General features: G+C 45.4%; 1 protein-coding gene across 5 annotated transcripts in view; it reads left to right on the top strand.

The window, feature by feature from the left end:
• Nucleotides 1–2,883: 2,883 nt before the first annotated feature.
• LOC111844286 (syntaxin-binding protein 5-like) overlaps nucleotides 2,884–14,537 on the top strand; it is a 52,101-nt gene continuing 40,447 nt past the window's right edge. For all 5 annotated transcript variants that reach the window (XR_002838385.2, XM_023812756.2, XM_023812952.2 and 2 more), the window contains exons 1-3: nucleotides 2,884–3,042; nucleotides 3,383–3,558; nucleotides 6,630–6,727. Coding sequence is in view for 4 of the 5 variants with exons in the window: in XM_023812756.2 (XP_023668524.2) it covers nucleotides 3,406–3,558; nucleotides 6,630–6,727 (251 nt within the window). In the remaining variant the exon portion in view is untranslated. The remainder of the gene's footprint in view (nucleotides 3,043–3,382; nucleotides 3,559–6,629; nucleotides 6,728–14,537) is intronic.

The following is a 14,537-nucleotide window of genomic DNA, read 5'->3' as shown; positions in this document are numbered from 1 at the left end:
CACCTGCTTTTGGTCTGGATAGCACATCTAGGTCTGTTCTTCTCTCATCTCCTCCAACCTTTTGTTGTGTCATGCCTTGTTGCCAGGCAACCGTGCAAACGACATCACCTGTTAACTCGGGGAGCTGAACATCGCACACAGCTACGGAGACTCAAGAAAGGCAGATAGACTGAACACAGAAGTGGGATCACGGAAGAAATGTTCTGCAAGAAATGTTCTTGCAGAAGGACACTTAGGGAGACTCTCTTTTGTCCATCTTGGAGATGCTGTGGTTCTCCGTTTGTGTGACTATGGTTGTGACCTTGGGGTCAGCACCTTAACAAGCAGGGTGAGACAATTAGCTCCCGTCCCACTGCAGCACACCTCTGGGATTTTAACTGTCCCCACAAATCATGGCTAATGGGCTGACTGCAGTTCAGCGTAAATGATATGAATCCATTTCTTTGGGCTCGTCCTGACGCTTGTTTTATAGGCTGAACTGGGATATTATTTAAATTCCAACCACCCATTTATTCTGCTAATAATATGGTTCCATCTATCTTAGAACGCAAGATGTTTATGTGGAAAGTATTCTGCTCATGTTGGTTGCGAGATTCGTTCTTTCATCGAAAGTAACCAGTGCTTTCTATTTGTAACTCAGTAGTGTAATTGTGCGTGAGCAGCCGGCACTTAGCCTTCGCGGGAACAGAAAGTTTTCTCTGCCAGTCACAACGAATCAGTCTGCGTTTGTGGGGCCTGGCCCATTAAAGACATAAAATCAGCAGCAATTAGCCAAAGTGGGAGGTATTCATTATCATGTACTTTCAGCCAGGAGAATTGGCCTTATATGACAGATTTGCTTTTTCCAACCCATTTATATGTAAATAAGATTGATTTCCAGCTGAGGACCTCACAACCACCCCCCCCCCCCCTCCCCGCCTCATGGGCACGGTCACTGCTTTTAGACAACAGAGACGGGGGGGGGGACTGTTTGTTTTTCTCTTACTAGTAAGTGAAGAAATTGTTTTCACAGTTCACAGCACTGGAGCCCCTGTCTTAGCTAAAGGGAAAACTGATATTCCCGGTTTTTTTCAACTCAATTACCCCCAAAACCTCCACAGCACAGCATTGTCTGTCCAAAATCGCACTAGATGTACATATTCTCTTTCTACTTTTTAATTTTTTTTCTCTACACAATCTTTTTTTTTTTTTTTTTTTGAGCGTGCATAATGTTCCTTGTTTATCTATCCACCCGATTGATTTTATCTGAGGATTTGGATGGTTCTGTCATCAGAGGGCGTTAGCAATGGGGACCGTGTCACGCCTTAATGAGGGGGGCCATGCTGAGAGGCATTAAAAAGGGCTACATTGGAGTCTGGGGGGGTGGGGGTATCCAGGTGGGATGCATCCTGGGAAATGATGAAGCGACGGAGAGTGGCATGCTGGTCTTTTGTGTCCCTTGGGCTGGGTGCTCATGTGTCTGGCGGCCTGGTGGCTCTCGCTGTGTTGCGGAAGAATGGAAATCCAGCGCGGCCAGAGCGACGGAGCGATGTGCAGCTCGTGTGTCATATACCGTCTGTCACTGTGGCAGAAGAATGTATGCTGGCTCCTTCGGACTCTTTACAACTTAAAGCACTTTTCCCAGATTTGGTGCAGATGTTTACTAATTTCATAATCTCATTTTTATGTCACTGCATAGAAAATCCTGTTACGAACAAAAATAAAATCCTTTACTCAGCCTGTGGGATTTTTCAGAATTCTAGTTAGTGGGGTTCATTGCTGAAATGGTTAAAATGTATGATAGAGGTTTATTGATGATATTTTTCATTAATAAATATTCACACATAAATTACTGAGCTGTTGCCCATTAACCTTTGATCGTGTTTGAAATGCATATATCCTACTGGTGATTTTCTCATGGCACGATCCCAGTCCAATTACATTCCCTCAAATCAGTCTGTGCTTGTCACCCTAGGAATAAACCCTGTGGAAATTTGTACTTTTAATAGCTAATTCCTTTGCAAAAGGGCTGCCCTTTTCAGGCTGTACAGGACTATAGGAGCGCTGTGACATGTGATAGCTGCTCCGAGCCCTGCCTCTCATTCCGTTCAGAAATGGCCTCGTTTTTATGAAGACTCAATGCTGATGGACTCACGTACCGTATGAAGTACGCCCTCTCTTACGTATTTTTACACTTTCTTGCTCCCTTCATTAGATGCTAGTTCTCCATACACTATGTATATTGTAGAATGAAATGTCAGACATGGAGATTGGCAAAGTCTGTGTCCTTTTCATAAACAGGCACCTGGCAGTGTATGGCCAGCATTGGTCACACCTGCTCCTGTTATTTAACCTTTTAATTACTGTCAGCCTCCCATTTCCTACAGACATTACGCTGCGCTGAGGGCAGGTCAGATGCAACAGTCTGTCCTTTTGGGATGCTCCTTCATAAACCGTTAATAGCATGCGTGGACCCGCATACATTTTTGACCAACTACTTTCTTTCATTTTCCCCGCCTGGTACAGCAATAATCTTCTGTCAATTTCTGGTTAATCTTCAAATACTTCTAAGTTGCGATGATAGATGCTGTGCAGCTGGCGAACAGCTGCTCAGGCTTAAACCCAGCAAGCCGACAGAGAGCTCGTCCCACCTTATAATTATTAAGCCCGCATTTGCAACAGGTCCGTAGTACCTGTGTATCAATGTGTTGCGCAAGTTAAAGAAATACGTTTTGGTATAGATGTAGCTGTAGAGAGTAGCATTCTTCCTCCTCCATTTTTAATCGGTAAATGGACAGCGTTTGAGCTGGGAAAGGGCGGGGAGATGGGGGAGGACCGGGAGGCGGGGCGCAAGCGGCAGGTTTCAGCACCGTGGACAGCGGCTGCAGTTCACTGCAGGACGGCGGCGCGACGAGCGGAGCGGAGCCTCACCTTCCGCTGTGATCGCCGCTTTCCTTCATCCTCTGCCCTGACTTTATCATATCAAATAAGTGTTCCGAGCTGACTGCTATGTGCTATGTGCACCGACCCTCTCCCCCTCGCTGAAACATCCACTTTGATTTGGTGGGCATTTATAACCTTTTTTTCTTGCTGATTAATTAATTAGGATTGTTTGTAGTTTATTGTGATTTTTTATTTTGTTCTGCAAATTAATTAAAATTAAAAATTGTTATAATTTGTATTTCCCGTTTTACATTTAAATAGCCTACATGCAGTTCTTCTTGTGCACAATATTATTTTTGCTTTGTTTTGTACTCTTACATGATTGAAATATTTTTTTTTTTACGTGAGGAATCTCATCACCAGACCAACTTTTTCTTTGACTTTCTGTCACACATATGAAAGAAACCAGCATCGTCTGGGAGCTTCAACAGAGCCGATCAATGTCATTTTATCTGAACAGGGACTGAAATTAAGCATCGCAGCATGAAGAAGTTTCGGAGGGTTTTGGACGGCCTGACGACCTCCTCTCCGGCCGGCGTCGGCGGCGGGGCTGCGACCCCTCTGGCCCCGGGGACGGTCCCCAGAGAGCTGGAAGTACGGGAGACCTTAGTATCCGACAACTTTCAGGTCTGTAAGGTGAGTATCTTCGCCATCTATGAGTCTGGTTCTGGTTTTAGACACCTGTTATTTCCCAGCACACTTCCACCCGAAAGGCGCTATATAAATCTGGCGAATGTGACGGACAAACTGTGCGGTACAGGGTCAGTGACACGTTAGATCAGTCTTTCACCTCCACTGCCACCACCTGACCAGCGTCTATTCTTCTAACGGTAGGACACACATTAAATCCGGGCTGTATTTATTTCATAACATTTTCACTTCTCGTCTTTTTTTTGTTTGGGTTCTATCTTTTTACATCAAATCACATCAAATGCAGCGATTCCTCCCCTGATTGGATTATGTACAAAACAACTGACAGTTTTCATATTTGCACGTTTACTGTGCCTGACAGGTAAGTCTGCTTATTTAAAACGGACCATTCCGGTGCCAGCAGTCAGACCCTCCGCTTGGTAGCTCTCTGCTTGTTACGCAGCCCATAGCCTTGCAGGGGTTCCGTTCACAGACCTTTAATCCATGTAAGTGCTCGTTGTAAGGTAGCAGCAAAGTGGATTATTGTATAAACTCCAGCAGATGTACTCAGATTTCCCAGGTAACCGTCTTTTGATGGGAGATACAGACCGCTGTTTTTTTTTCATACCGTGTCCATGCACATGAAGTGAGCCGCATGTGTTTAGAGCTAAGCTAAGATGTGATGTCTTCCGTCTGACTTTAAATTGTATAGAAAATCATTATTAGGGATTTCTTTGTAGGTGGAGGCACGGCTCAACAGGGTATGGACGGACGGTCAGGGTGGTGTTTAATACATTTCACATTACTCCACACAACTCTCTTTATTCCTATTTATCGATTTCTCCACATAGCTGTGCCAGTTTCATTATCTTCTGTGTAATCACATCCCTGCACCTCCAAGGCAGGTCCAATTGAGCGCATCATTTAACTTTGCTTCAAGTGACCATTTACCACCGTGTTAACTACTATATTTCACACCACAGTCCTTTTGAACCAATACCCCAGCGTGTATTTATTTGATATTAATTAGTGTCCATGTTTGTCCTGTCGGTAAGGACAAATGGCAGAAGCAGCGGGAGAATTATGATGACAGTAGGGGGCTCCATGCCAATTTGGTTAGTACTTTTCCTCCTCGCCACTCCTTCCAGGTGATCCGAACGCCTCATCTGAGCTGTTGCTCCGAGTCTCCATGGCTCCAGTTTGTAGGGAGAATATGTCTGTTTAAAAGCAAGTTCACCCCGCTGCAGCAATTCAGTATTAATATAATATTTCTGTTCCCTTTCCTCTCAGTGTGATATTTTCCATCACTTTTTCCTCTTGTTTTTGAAAATCTTTTTACAAAAGTGGACCCGTGAGTCAGGGCTACTTCACAAAGAGTGTTGAGAATATGAGGCCATTTTCTGAGCGCGGACCGCTGGCCGTTCCCTCGCCGTAGCCTCGTTATGGGGACATCCAGCATAAACCACACAGGGTTTTGTTCACTGTCAGTCTATTCCTGTGTTCTTGTTTGCCTGCTGTAACTAAGGAGAGCTGTGCAGGATGGTGCTGTGACCCTCTGGCTGAATCTGAAGCCACAGGTGCCTCAGTGACAGGTCATGCAGTGCTCACTGGGGACAGTGACATCAGACAGAGCGTTGACATTATAGTGCCGTGTCATTGCTCTGCATGTGTCTGCCTACAGCCGGGGTTGAGTGGTGATTGGCAGCAGTCTCTTCTGAGACCGTAGCCAGTATTTTCTGTTTAATTTCCCCAGCGCTTTAGCAGGTAGAGAGTAAACACCACTGCATTTCCCACTTCCTGCTTCCTGTCCCAGCAGGAACTCTGCGTCTCTACTTGCTGTTGCACCATAATTACTTTGTTGGAGTCATTAGTTTGATGTCACACCACCTGTATTTTCCCGATTCCTAATTGACTGATAATTAAATGGTTCTGTAAAGACCAGCAGATGAATTTATACCTGCAGGATTCGCGCAGTGTGTGTCTGGCTTACAGGTCATACAGTTAAACACGTCTTTCTAGCATAAGCTGCCCTTGTGGCCCCCGGGGGGGGGGGGGCACACCGCAGCGAGATGAAATCTGCATTCGTCTTTAGGCTGCGTCAGGTCTAAGCAAATTGCCAGCTTTGTTGGAAATGTATTGTGTATATCATGCATATTAATTGAGCCTTGATTTGCTCACCATCTCAGAATAGCCAGAAAGTGAAAAATGTTGTAACACCGTTTTGTTCTGCTGGGTTGCTTTGTGAAAGAGGCCAGTAATCAGAATATTAACAGGGTGCGGACGTGCTGTAATACGTAAGAGGGATTTGAAAGACTCTTCCTGTCGGAGGTAGTTTTGATGTTGGCTCTGATGGTCACAGGTTACAATTGCCATTATTTGAGCTCCAGTAGCATAAGATGTTAGATGTCTGTCTGATCCTGTGAGGGAAATGTCTGAATACAGACAGATATGTCCTTCTGTGTCTTCTCTGCCTATTTATGTAAAAGAATAGATGGATACTGAGTGGCAATTAAAGATTAAGGGAAATAGAAGCGAATGAAAAAAACGAATATGGCGGCCCTAGATTGAGATGCAGTAGGACCATAGTGCGGTTATGGTCTTTCATCCACCGGCTCTCAGGGTTAAACTAGGGATGAGGGAACAGAGTGATCCCTCTTCTCCAACGCTCACAGTCATCCATCCTTTAAGAGACACCCAAGGCCGTTCACTCTCCCACTGAGACTAAGTGATCGCCTTTGTTCTGTATTCCTCAGTACTTAGAAATCACCTTTTAAATTGAGCTTCAAAATTTAAGCTATTGTCAGGCAAATCATTCGTTCCAAAGTTTAATACATTCATAAAATTTCCCAAAAAATCAGATGGGTTTATATTATAATGAACACAAGCTTTACTGGCAGCTCAACAGAACTTTTGCAGGATGTCATTCTTTCGTTCTGTCTGAGGTCCCTTTGCTCTTTATTTCCGTTTCATGCTGCTGCAGCTGTCCTCCTGTTTGTCTCAGCACATACATAACCCTGTGTACCCTGTGTACCCTGTGTACCCTGTGCATTCCGCTCTGACCTGTGCTCCCTTTCCAGACAACACGGCATGGATTCCCGTTCCAGCCCACCGCCCTCGCGTTCGACCCGATTCAGAAGGTTCTCGCCATCGGATGCCGGGCAGGTGGGATGAGGATGTATCCTTTTGCCGTGGGTTCGACGTGGCGTTGGGGTGACACTCCGTTTCTGTGGGACCTTCCTTGGGGGATTGCTGGGTTACCATCCTCATTATAGCATCTGATTTTTAGGGATTTTGAGCAGGAAAAATATATTTTTCTGCTTCTGACAGCATTGGTGGTGCATGTGTCACTGAAACCATTATGTGAGGAAAGGACAAAAATGGAAAACGAAAGAGCGAGAGAGTAAAGACAAAAACCACAGAAGATTATCAGTTGGTGCATATACAGCTCTGGAAAAAACTAAGAAACCACTAAACACCAGCATTGTTAAATCTTGGTTTAATTCAGGTTCTGCTGGCAGGAGGCTACGCTGAACAACAGGTTCCTTCAAGGCTCGAAGTTTCTATGATCGCTGCACACAAGAATAAGGTGAAGCAGGAGACACCGGAAACCAGCCAGGTAGAGGGTGGAAGCGACTTTCTAATGCCAGAGGTCAACTTATCCGGCAGTGCCTCATAAATTGTAGGATGACCTCAAGTGACCTTCAAACGGAATGGGAAACATTAAGTGGTGTGAAGTGCATTGCAAGGACAGTTCATATCAGGCTCCTAGAAGCAGGACTCAAGACCCATAAAGCAAGGAAGAAGCCCTTCATCAATGAGAAGGAGGGAAAAATCAGGCTGCAGTTTGCAAAAAAAAACAATCTATAGTTTACACAAAAGCCTATCCATAAATTGAGAAATGGGTGAAACTAACATTTTTTGCTGTGGACTCTTAATTTTTTCCAAAGCTGTATACAAAAATAAGAAAATATGTAGTCAAAATACGCAAATGGCTGTTTTCTTCCTGGGTCTGTATCACAGGAAGCTCTCCAGTCATGGAACACACCTGCAGTAGCTCTAAGAGAGGCCCAGCCTGCTGGAGCAGGATCATTTTTCTGTCGAGATGTTTCTCCAGCGTCGCTGGGACAATGCTCTCGTAATATTAGAACATATAGCATGGAGAGATATAAAATTCATATAAAATTTGTGTAAAGCGAAAATGCAAACTACACGAAGGCTCAATGATGAGGGCGTGCGTAGGGGGGAGGGGGTGGACGGTGTGCTTCTGGGTGTCTCTCTCCTGGTGGTGCTGATGATGTCATTGATCTTGGTCCATGCAGAATACTGCTAGAGGAAGGTCCCTGCACAGACTTGCTAGATATCTGGGTGATGTGACCTTCTGGTTCAGTGGCGTGATGCAGCTGCTCTGAAACTCCACACTGTAGCTGAGGGCTTCGGCGGGACCCGTCCTGCAGCCCGGAGCGTGCGGCACAGTCTGGTGCGGGTCACGCATAGAAGACTGTAAGTCTCCTCTGGCCGTAACCTTTCGAGGTGGAACCAGCTGAGCCCATGCTGAAAGGCCTTTGTCCCGCTCTCAGCATAGCAGGCCTGGTGTTTAAGAAGCAGGCCTGGGCTTCCCGTCGTGTTTTTTGTCTCGACTCATTTAGCCTTATCGACGGACATTTCGTTCTGTTATTCTGCTCGGCTCCCATCTGAAGGAGCTCTGTGGTGCCTGTATGGGGGTCTGTGGGGGTCAGGACTCACGCCGTCAGGCTGACCTGCCTGTCTGAGTCTCTCCAGCGGGGGCCTCTCTCTGTCCTCCATCTATCAGCGCCCGCAGCTTGACATTTTCCTGCCTCTGTACACTCTCATCACCCGCTGTCCACCCCTCTATCCGCGGGCAGTTTGCAGTTGGAGTGACTCGACAAGAGAGGCCAGGTCGTTTTCCACTGAGAAGTCAGTAGAACGCAACCTCAGTTCTGAAAGGCAGCCTCTATTTGGAATACAGACGTTAATCCAACCAGATTGCCCCTGTCTGTTCATTCGGTGTGTATGTTTTTGTCTGGCGGAGAATTTTACACTTTGTCTAAGAGTCGCTAGGAAGTTGGGTCTCTAACCAAAGCAAGCCGAAGCTAATATAAACATAATCCACACACACACACACACACACACACACACACACACACACACACACACACGCACACACACACAAACACACACACACGCACGCGTAGATGCATACACTCAGGACCTCATCAGGAACTATGCTGACCCTTGTGAATTTCATTATTCAGCTTTTAAAGCTGAGATAGTTTTTTTAATATTTAGGAGACTTTTTTTGGGGGGATGGTTGAAAAATTCTCATTTTGTCCAGATGGAGGCTATATGATTTTATTTATACCATATTTTTTCGTTTTTTTAAATATATTAATGTATTTTTTACTGTATTATTTGGGCTGTGTTTTCAGCCTGCTTCGACAGGCTGGTCTCCACGGTCATCCGTGTTTCATCCATTCGCCTCGCTCACCAGCTCCTGTTGCTCTTCCCAAATTCTCTTTCAGTTCGATCCATTTTTCACTCCTGCTGTTTTCATAATGATAAGTCAGAGCTCCCTCTTGTACCAAAAGAGAGCTGTGTGTTTTCGTCTTATCTACACGTCCGTTGAGGTGACAGTGAGCCTGCCTCTCTGTGCCTTTCTGCACCATCTGCACACATGTGTGTGTGTCCTTGGTGTGTAAGGGTGTACATTGCCAGGTATGTGTGGATGCTTCTCTTTTTGTATGTGCTTCTGTCCACATGTACAGACCCATCTGAAATATCGTTGCTGTCCAATGAAAAACACCCAAATCTCCAAAAGCCCATTATCTCAGGAGCATGAAAAAAATTAGTTTTTCAGAAACTACTTTACAAACCCAAAACAATGCAATGAGACACCCTCAGAATCACAAATAGAAGCACATCTTTATACGGCTGTCAGTAAACGGTTTAATGCTATAAATTAACATGGATTGTTGTCAGAGAGGCAAATATGTCAGTGTCAATAAGACCTAAACTAATTTTGCTTTATATTCTTGATGTTAATTAGCTAATTATCTATCTATCAATGTTAAGTTGTTAAAAGTAACAATATAAAGTAATCCACATAAATTACCATCATGAGTAAAGATGGTATCTAGTACAAACATAAATACTAATTAAATCATTGTTTTCATAAACCATTTTTTCAGTGGTCAATTAGATGCCTAGACAGAGGAGAGTAGGCGTGTTAAATCTATGGTAAAAAAGTGGACATGCATGGTTTTTAATGGACAGTGACAATATGCTGGTTACAGACAGCTGTAGCAGGACTGAGACTTGACTGAGACTCTCATTCCCCTTTGGCTATGTTACCTGAGCTTTCTTCTCCTCATTCAGCCTAAATGCCTTCTCTCTGTATCCACAATTCTCTCCCTGTATGTCCTGCCTGTTTGTATTCTGAAGTTCAGCCCTGCCCTCAGTCAGTGTAAATGAACCTTCCTCTCGGAGAAACAGTAACAACTAAAGTAGCAGAGGAACGTAGCCAAAGCGGAATGAGAGCCAAAAGTAGGTCCCAGCGATTTGTGATCCCTGGTATCCACTCCCTCTGTTTAGCGAAGGAGGTCTGAATTAATGGACTTGAATGCTGCCCCTTGCTTCTGGAACTGAGATTGGTCTGAGATTGAACTTGAGTCCAAGTGTGTTGCAGATTGATGGGTCCGTGCTTCGGGTATCTTGAGGTGAGATGTATTTGAAGCTGGGCTGCTGAGTTCTGTTCTTCTGGCTTTTGGCCTTGGGGTAGACTGGTGAATGCTGGGTATGGGGGTAGTGCTGATGAAAGGAAAGGTCATCAGTTATAGATAGCAGCACAAGGAATGCAAAAAATGGCTCAGTTCTGCTACTGCATGCGTTCCCTGTGCCTGATCCATATAATTCACAAGCCAGGTTTTTCCTCTAACCCTAACTCAGTCCTTTCACCGTCGCTGCCTTTTCCTTTTCCATTTGCTCATCTCCCACCTGCTTATCTCACTGTTTGTTCTTTCTCCCCTGACCTTTTTAACTCAGACCCAAGGTAGAGTTTGGCACTGAAAGCTCATCAGATGCCACAAATCCTCTGCGCAATTTCGGCGCGTCCCTGAAACTCATATAGGCTTGTAGCTCCTGCACACCTCGGGCTAACTGACATCTTAGGTACATTTTACGAAAGAAACATATCAGATACATTCAGCAATGGGCGGAAACAGTTTTCACCTGACGTGCGCCGCCAAAGACAGAGGATTTAGTGTCATGGACGTGGGTCCACATGCCCGTCGAGCACTTTGGTGACACACGGGGACTCCTGAATAATTGGAATAGCTGGGAAATATTCATTGAATTTCACAGAATTTCTGTCGCCCGTGACGGAAGCGCAGGTGCTGTGGCGCATTGTGCTGCGTGTAGCAGAGCTGCCGTCGTACTGCGGCGCAGTTCACCTGTTTCATAACTGTCATTCAACGCTCTCTGTTTACACCCCCGTCGGTATAAAGTCCCGAAAAACTGCTTTCGAGTTGGCATGGATTTTAAAGAGCAAGCAGTGAGTCAGCCGCATGGCGGAAAGATGAGCGTGTTACCGTGGTGACCTAAACTTACATCATAGCCTGGTTAAGGGGGATTGCAGTTGAAGAATTCAATTGATATCGATCCCCACCGGAGAAACTCTGCATTTATTCATGGCTTTTTCTGTAAAACTCTACGAAAGTGCCTGCCGCCACCCCCCCTCCCCCCCATAGAGTTGAGTTCTTAATATATGCCTGTAGTTTAAGGCCAGTAAATTACCATAATCGTTAAGGATATCAAATAGTAATACAAGCGTTTTTGGTTCATGGGCCAGGAAGACTCCACAATTGTATCCTTCCGTTGATACTCGATTTTTATTCCTGCTCCCTAAACTGTGAATTGCTCTGAGGGGGAGCACTGGCTCTGAGAATAATCCCAAACGTCATGCTCGTATGGAAGTGTAAGGCGTGAGTAGAGCTTAGTAATTCTTTGAACGATGCTCGCCAGTAGCGCATCTGTTGCTGCTTTTGTCCGAGTTGTAGATGCACATCCAAGCCCGGGGAGCCCGAGTTCTGGGTCACCCAGCAGGAAAGGCTCCCTTGACACATTGATCAAGCCAGACTGGCACCTGTGTCTGCTTTATTAAAGCCCTGGGCACACTCTACCCCCCCACAGAGAGCTAGTCTTCTGATGTGGGGGGGGGGTAAGAATGGCTAAACACAGATCAAAGTGACAGAGGACATTCAGAGCAGTGTGTGAATGTTGCTTTACTTACACAAAAATGTTCTGAGGCCAGAAGAAAAAAATGATTGGTTCAGAGAGATAACCAATCAGCTTGAGAGGAGGTGGGTCCACCCTATCAGATGTCTTGGTCCCGCCTCCTCTAGTCGCTTGGAACATTTTTACAGAACATTTTTGTATATGAAAAACTCCCACGAGCGTGAATGTCATACTGATGCCTTTGTACCATATAACATTTTGGACATCTTTGTCTATTTCCTCCTGAAACACCCTGGTCTGAGTGCCATATTATGTTCTGTAACCGTGAGGTTTATGAATGTTCGGTTGATAATCTGCTGATCTCCTGTGATAACGCTGATGGGAAGCACACAGAAACGTTCGCCCTGATTATTCCTACTCTGAGTGTGTTGCTCCAGGGCTGTGAGAAGATCGCTTCCTTTGTTAGGATGGAAAGGGAGACGCGTCACGTCGCGTTACCGTGCGAACTGTATAATTTCAGTCATGAGGAACTACTGGAGAGATGCCATCACAATGGCTCATGCCTGCCGGGCCCCTTTCCTTTTGAAGGGGTGATTATCACTTTGGAGGGACCCTGTCCAGATGTAGATTCCGTTTTCACGCCTGGTCTTTATTTTATTAGTTGTTAAAGTGTTGCAGTATTCACATCTGTGGTGTCCGTCTTGGTATCATGCCGTCAGTCAGTACGCTTCATAGTTCCTATCATGTGTCTAAAAAACAAATTCAATAAAGGTTCACCCTGTCGGCTTGTGCTCCTCTCCAGGGGTGTGTTTTATTGGCCAGGCGGGAAGAGAGAGACGTGCAGGAACGAGGCAGAGCGAATTCCTCCAAATGGGAGGTGATGAAGGGAGATTTACAGCCACCGGGAGTAATTTGGTTGTGTGGGATAACGCGGTGCGGCCCTTGCTCTGAAGGTGACGAGTGAGGAAATGAAGGACGGGGGGGGGGGGGGGGCGTTGGAGATGAGGAGGAAAGCAGACAAGGAGAGCTGTCAGCAGTATTAAGGTCCAGCACTCTGTAATTACGAGAGACTGGATGAGTCTTTATCACTGACGGCGAATTGCCAGCTGCTGCCCAACATAGTCGGCTCTTCCAAACCAGCTGCAAAGAACCGCGGCCGAATCCCGGCACCGAACGCTGGAACATGTAGGCAGATTATGATAGAATAATGGAAGGATAGATTATCACCGTGTTACTGTCAGTCCTAACAATTGTGCTCAGGGTGTAGTGGTATCGGTGTAGGTTACTGCAATGTCAGTAAGAGAAGATGAGGAGCCTCATTGATTTTCATTCCTGTGGGCTTTCTCCAAAGAAGGGCCTGCTTATAACGTGAACGGTCTTCCAACAGATCTTGACTCTGAACGCCGTTGTAAGTTAATCATCGCGTCTATCGGTTAGGTCCGGTTAGGTAATCTGTCACTGATCAGATAACGGCCACACACGTGCTCCTAGGCATGTTAGTGTGGGTGTGTGGATTTTCAACCCACGTAATGACTCACTACTAGGAGGTTGTGTGGTCGGTGGTGTTGGAGTCTGAGATGGGCTATGGAGGAGAGGAAGAGGGATGCCAGAGTGTCTGTATGAAGCAAACGTTCATGCTGAGACTGATCGCTGAGCAGAGCTCATTCTACTGCTCCATTGAAGCAAACGTAGTAACGTGCGCACTGGAGTAGGCCGCAGCTCCCAGTCTGGATGTGCCAGTCGTCCCAGTATCCCCTGTATGTGTCTGTCAGTTATACCTGTACTCCAAGTCTGTTTGTGCCAGTTATACCTGTATCCGCATCTGTGTGTGTCAATCCATTGTCCCATTGTGCATAATGTAACCTTTACATTTATTTATTTATATCCATTATGACATTTTTCAACTGGAGTAATTAACATTCTATACTTAAAGGCTTATTTATGAATCGGGACAAGTATTCACTATGGGCTTTCAAAAGATCAACTCACACAGGCTTTAAAAACACTCATTTCTTTTCACACTCCACTGTTTGGGCTGGTGTGTCATTTTTAAAAATGATGATGTGATTGTGTTTTCCAATTTCCTTTTCATGGATGGATGATTTAACAAGCTTTATTTTTTCTGTCTGAAATTCCTTCAACCTGCCGTGTAACAGTGTAATCATTCTGTCACCGTGGGTGAGGATGTTTTCAGCACTGTCAATGGGAGACGGGTCCCTCTTTACGAATTAGTCGCGTCAGACTACATTGTATCTTGTAGTGCTGTCCAAATCAGGAGCTTTTTCTCTGGAGACGAGAGGTCCATAGTGTGCTTCTAGCGTTGAAAATTAGCAGAGGTTGTGTGAGGTTGAGCTTCTTTGATTTTGCCTTTATCAGAATCAGAATCATACAAGAAAATTAATTTGTGGCGTGCAGAACAAGCCAAGACAATCAAGATAATCAACATAATAAATAATTTGCCTAGTGCAGATATTGTGAATAGTGCAATACAATGTAGCAGTAGGGCGTGTGTGTGTGTGTGTGTGGGGGGGGGAGGGTGATATGCTTGGTGTGATGTGGAAACAGGTGGTTAGATGGACGGGGGGGGGGGGGCTCTTGATGCCATAGGGACACTGCTCTTTATTGTTTTGTGCATGTGAATGAATGTCACGTATGTATCAAACACTCTCCACCACTCTCCAAATCCACTGTGATCCGAATCCCCCGAAAAGACAAACTGCCATCTGGTCCATGGC

Source organism: Paramormyrops kingsleyae, chromosome 1 (genome assembly GCF_048594095.1).
Source record: "Paramormyrops kingsleyae isolate MSU_618 chromosome 1, PKINGS_0.4, whole genome shotgun sequence".
NCBI classification, from domain to species: Eukaryota; Metazoa; Chordata; class Actinopteri; order Osteoglossiformes; family Mormyridae; genus Paramormyrops; species Paramormyrops kingsleyae.
This window is presented reverse-complemented; position numbering and strand designations above follow the sequence as displayed.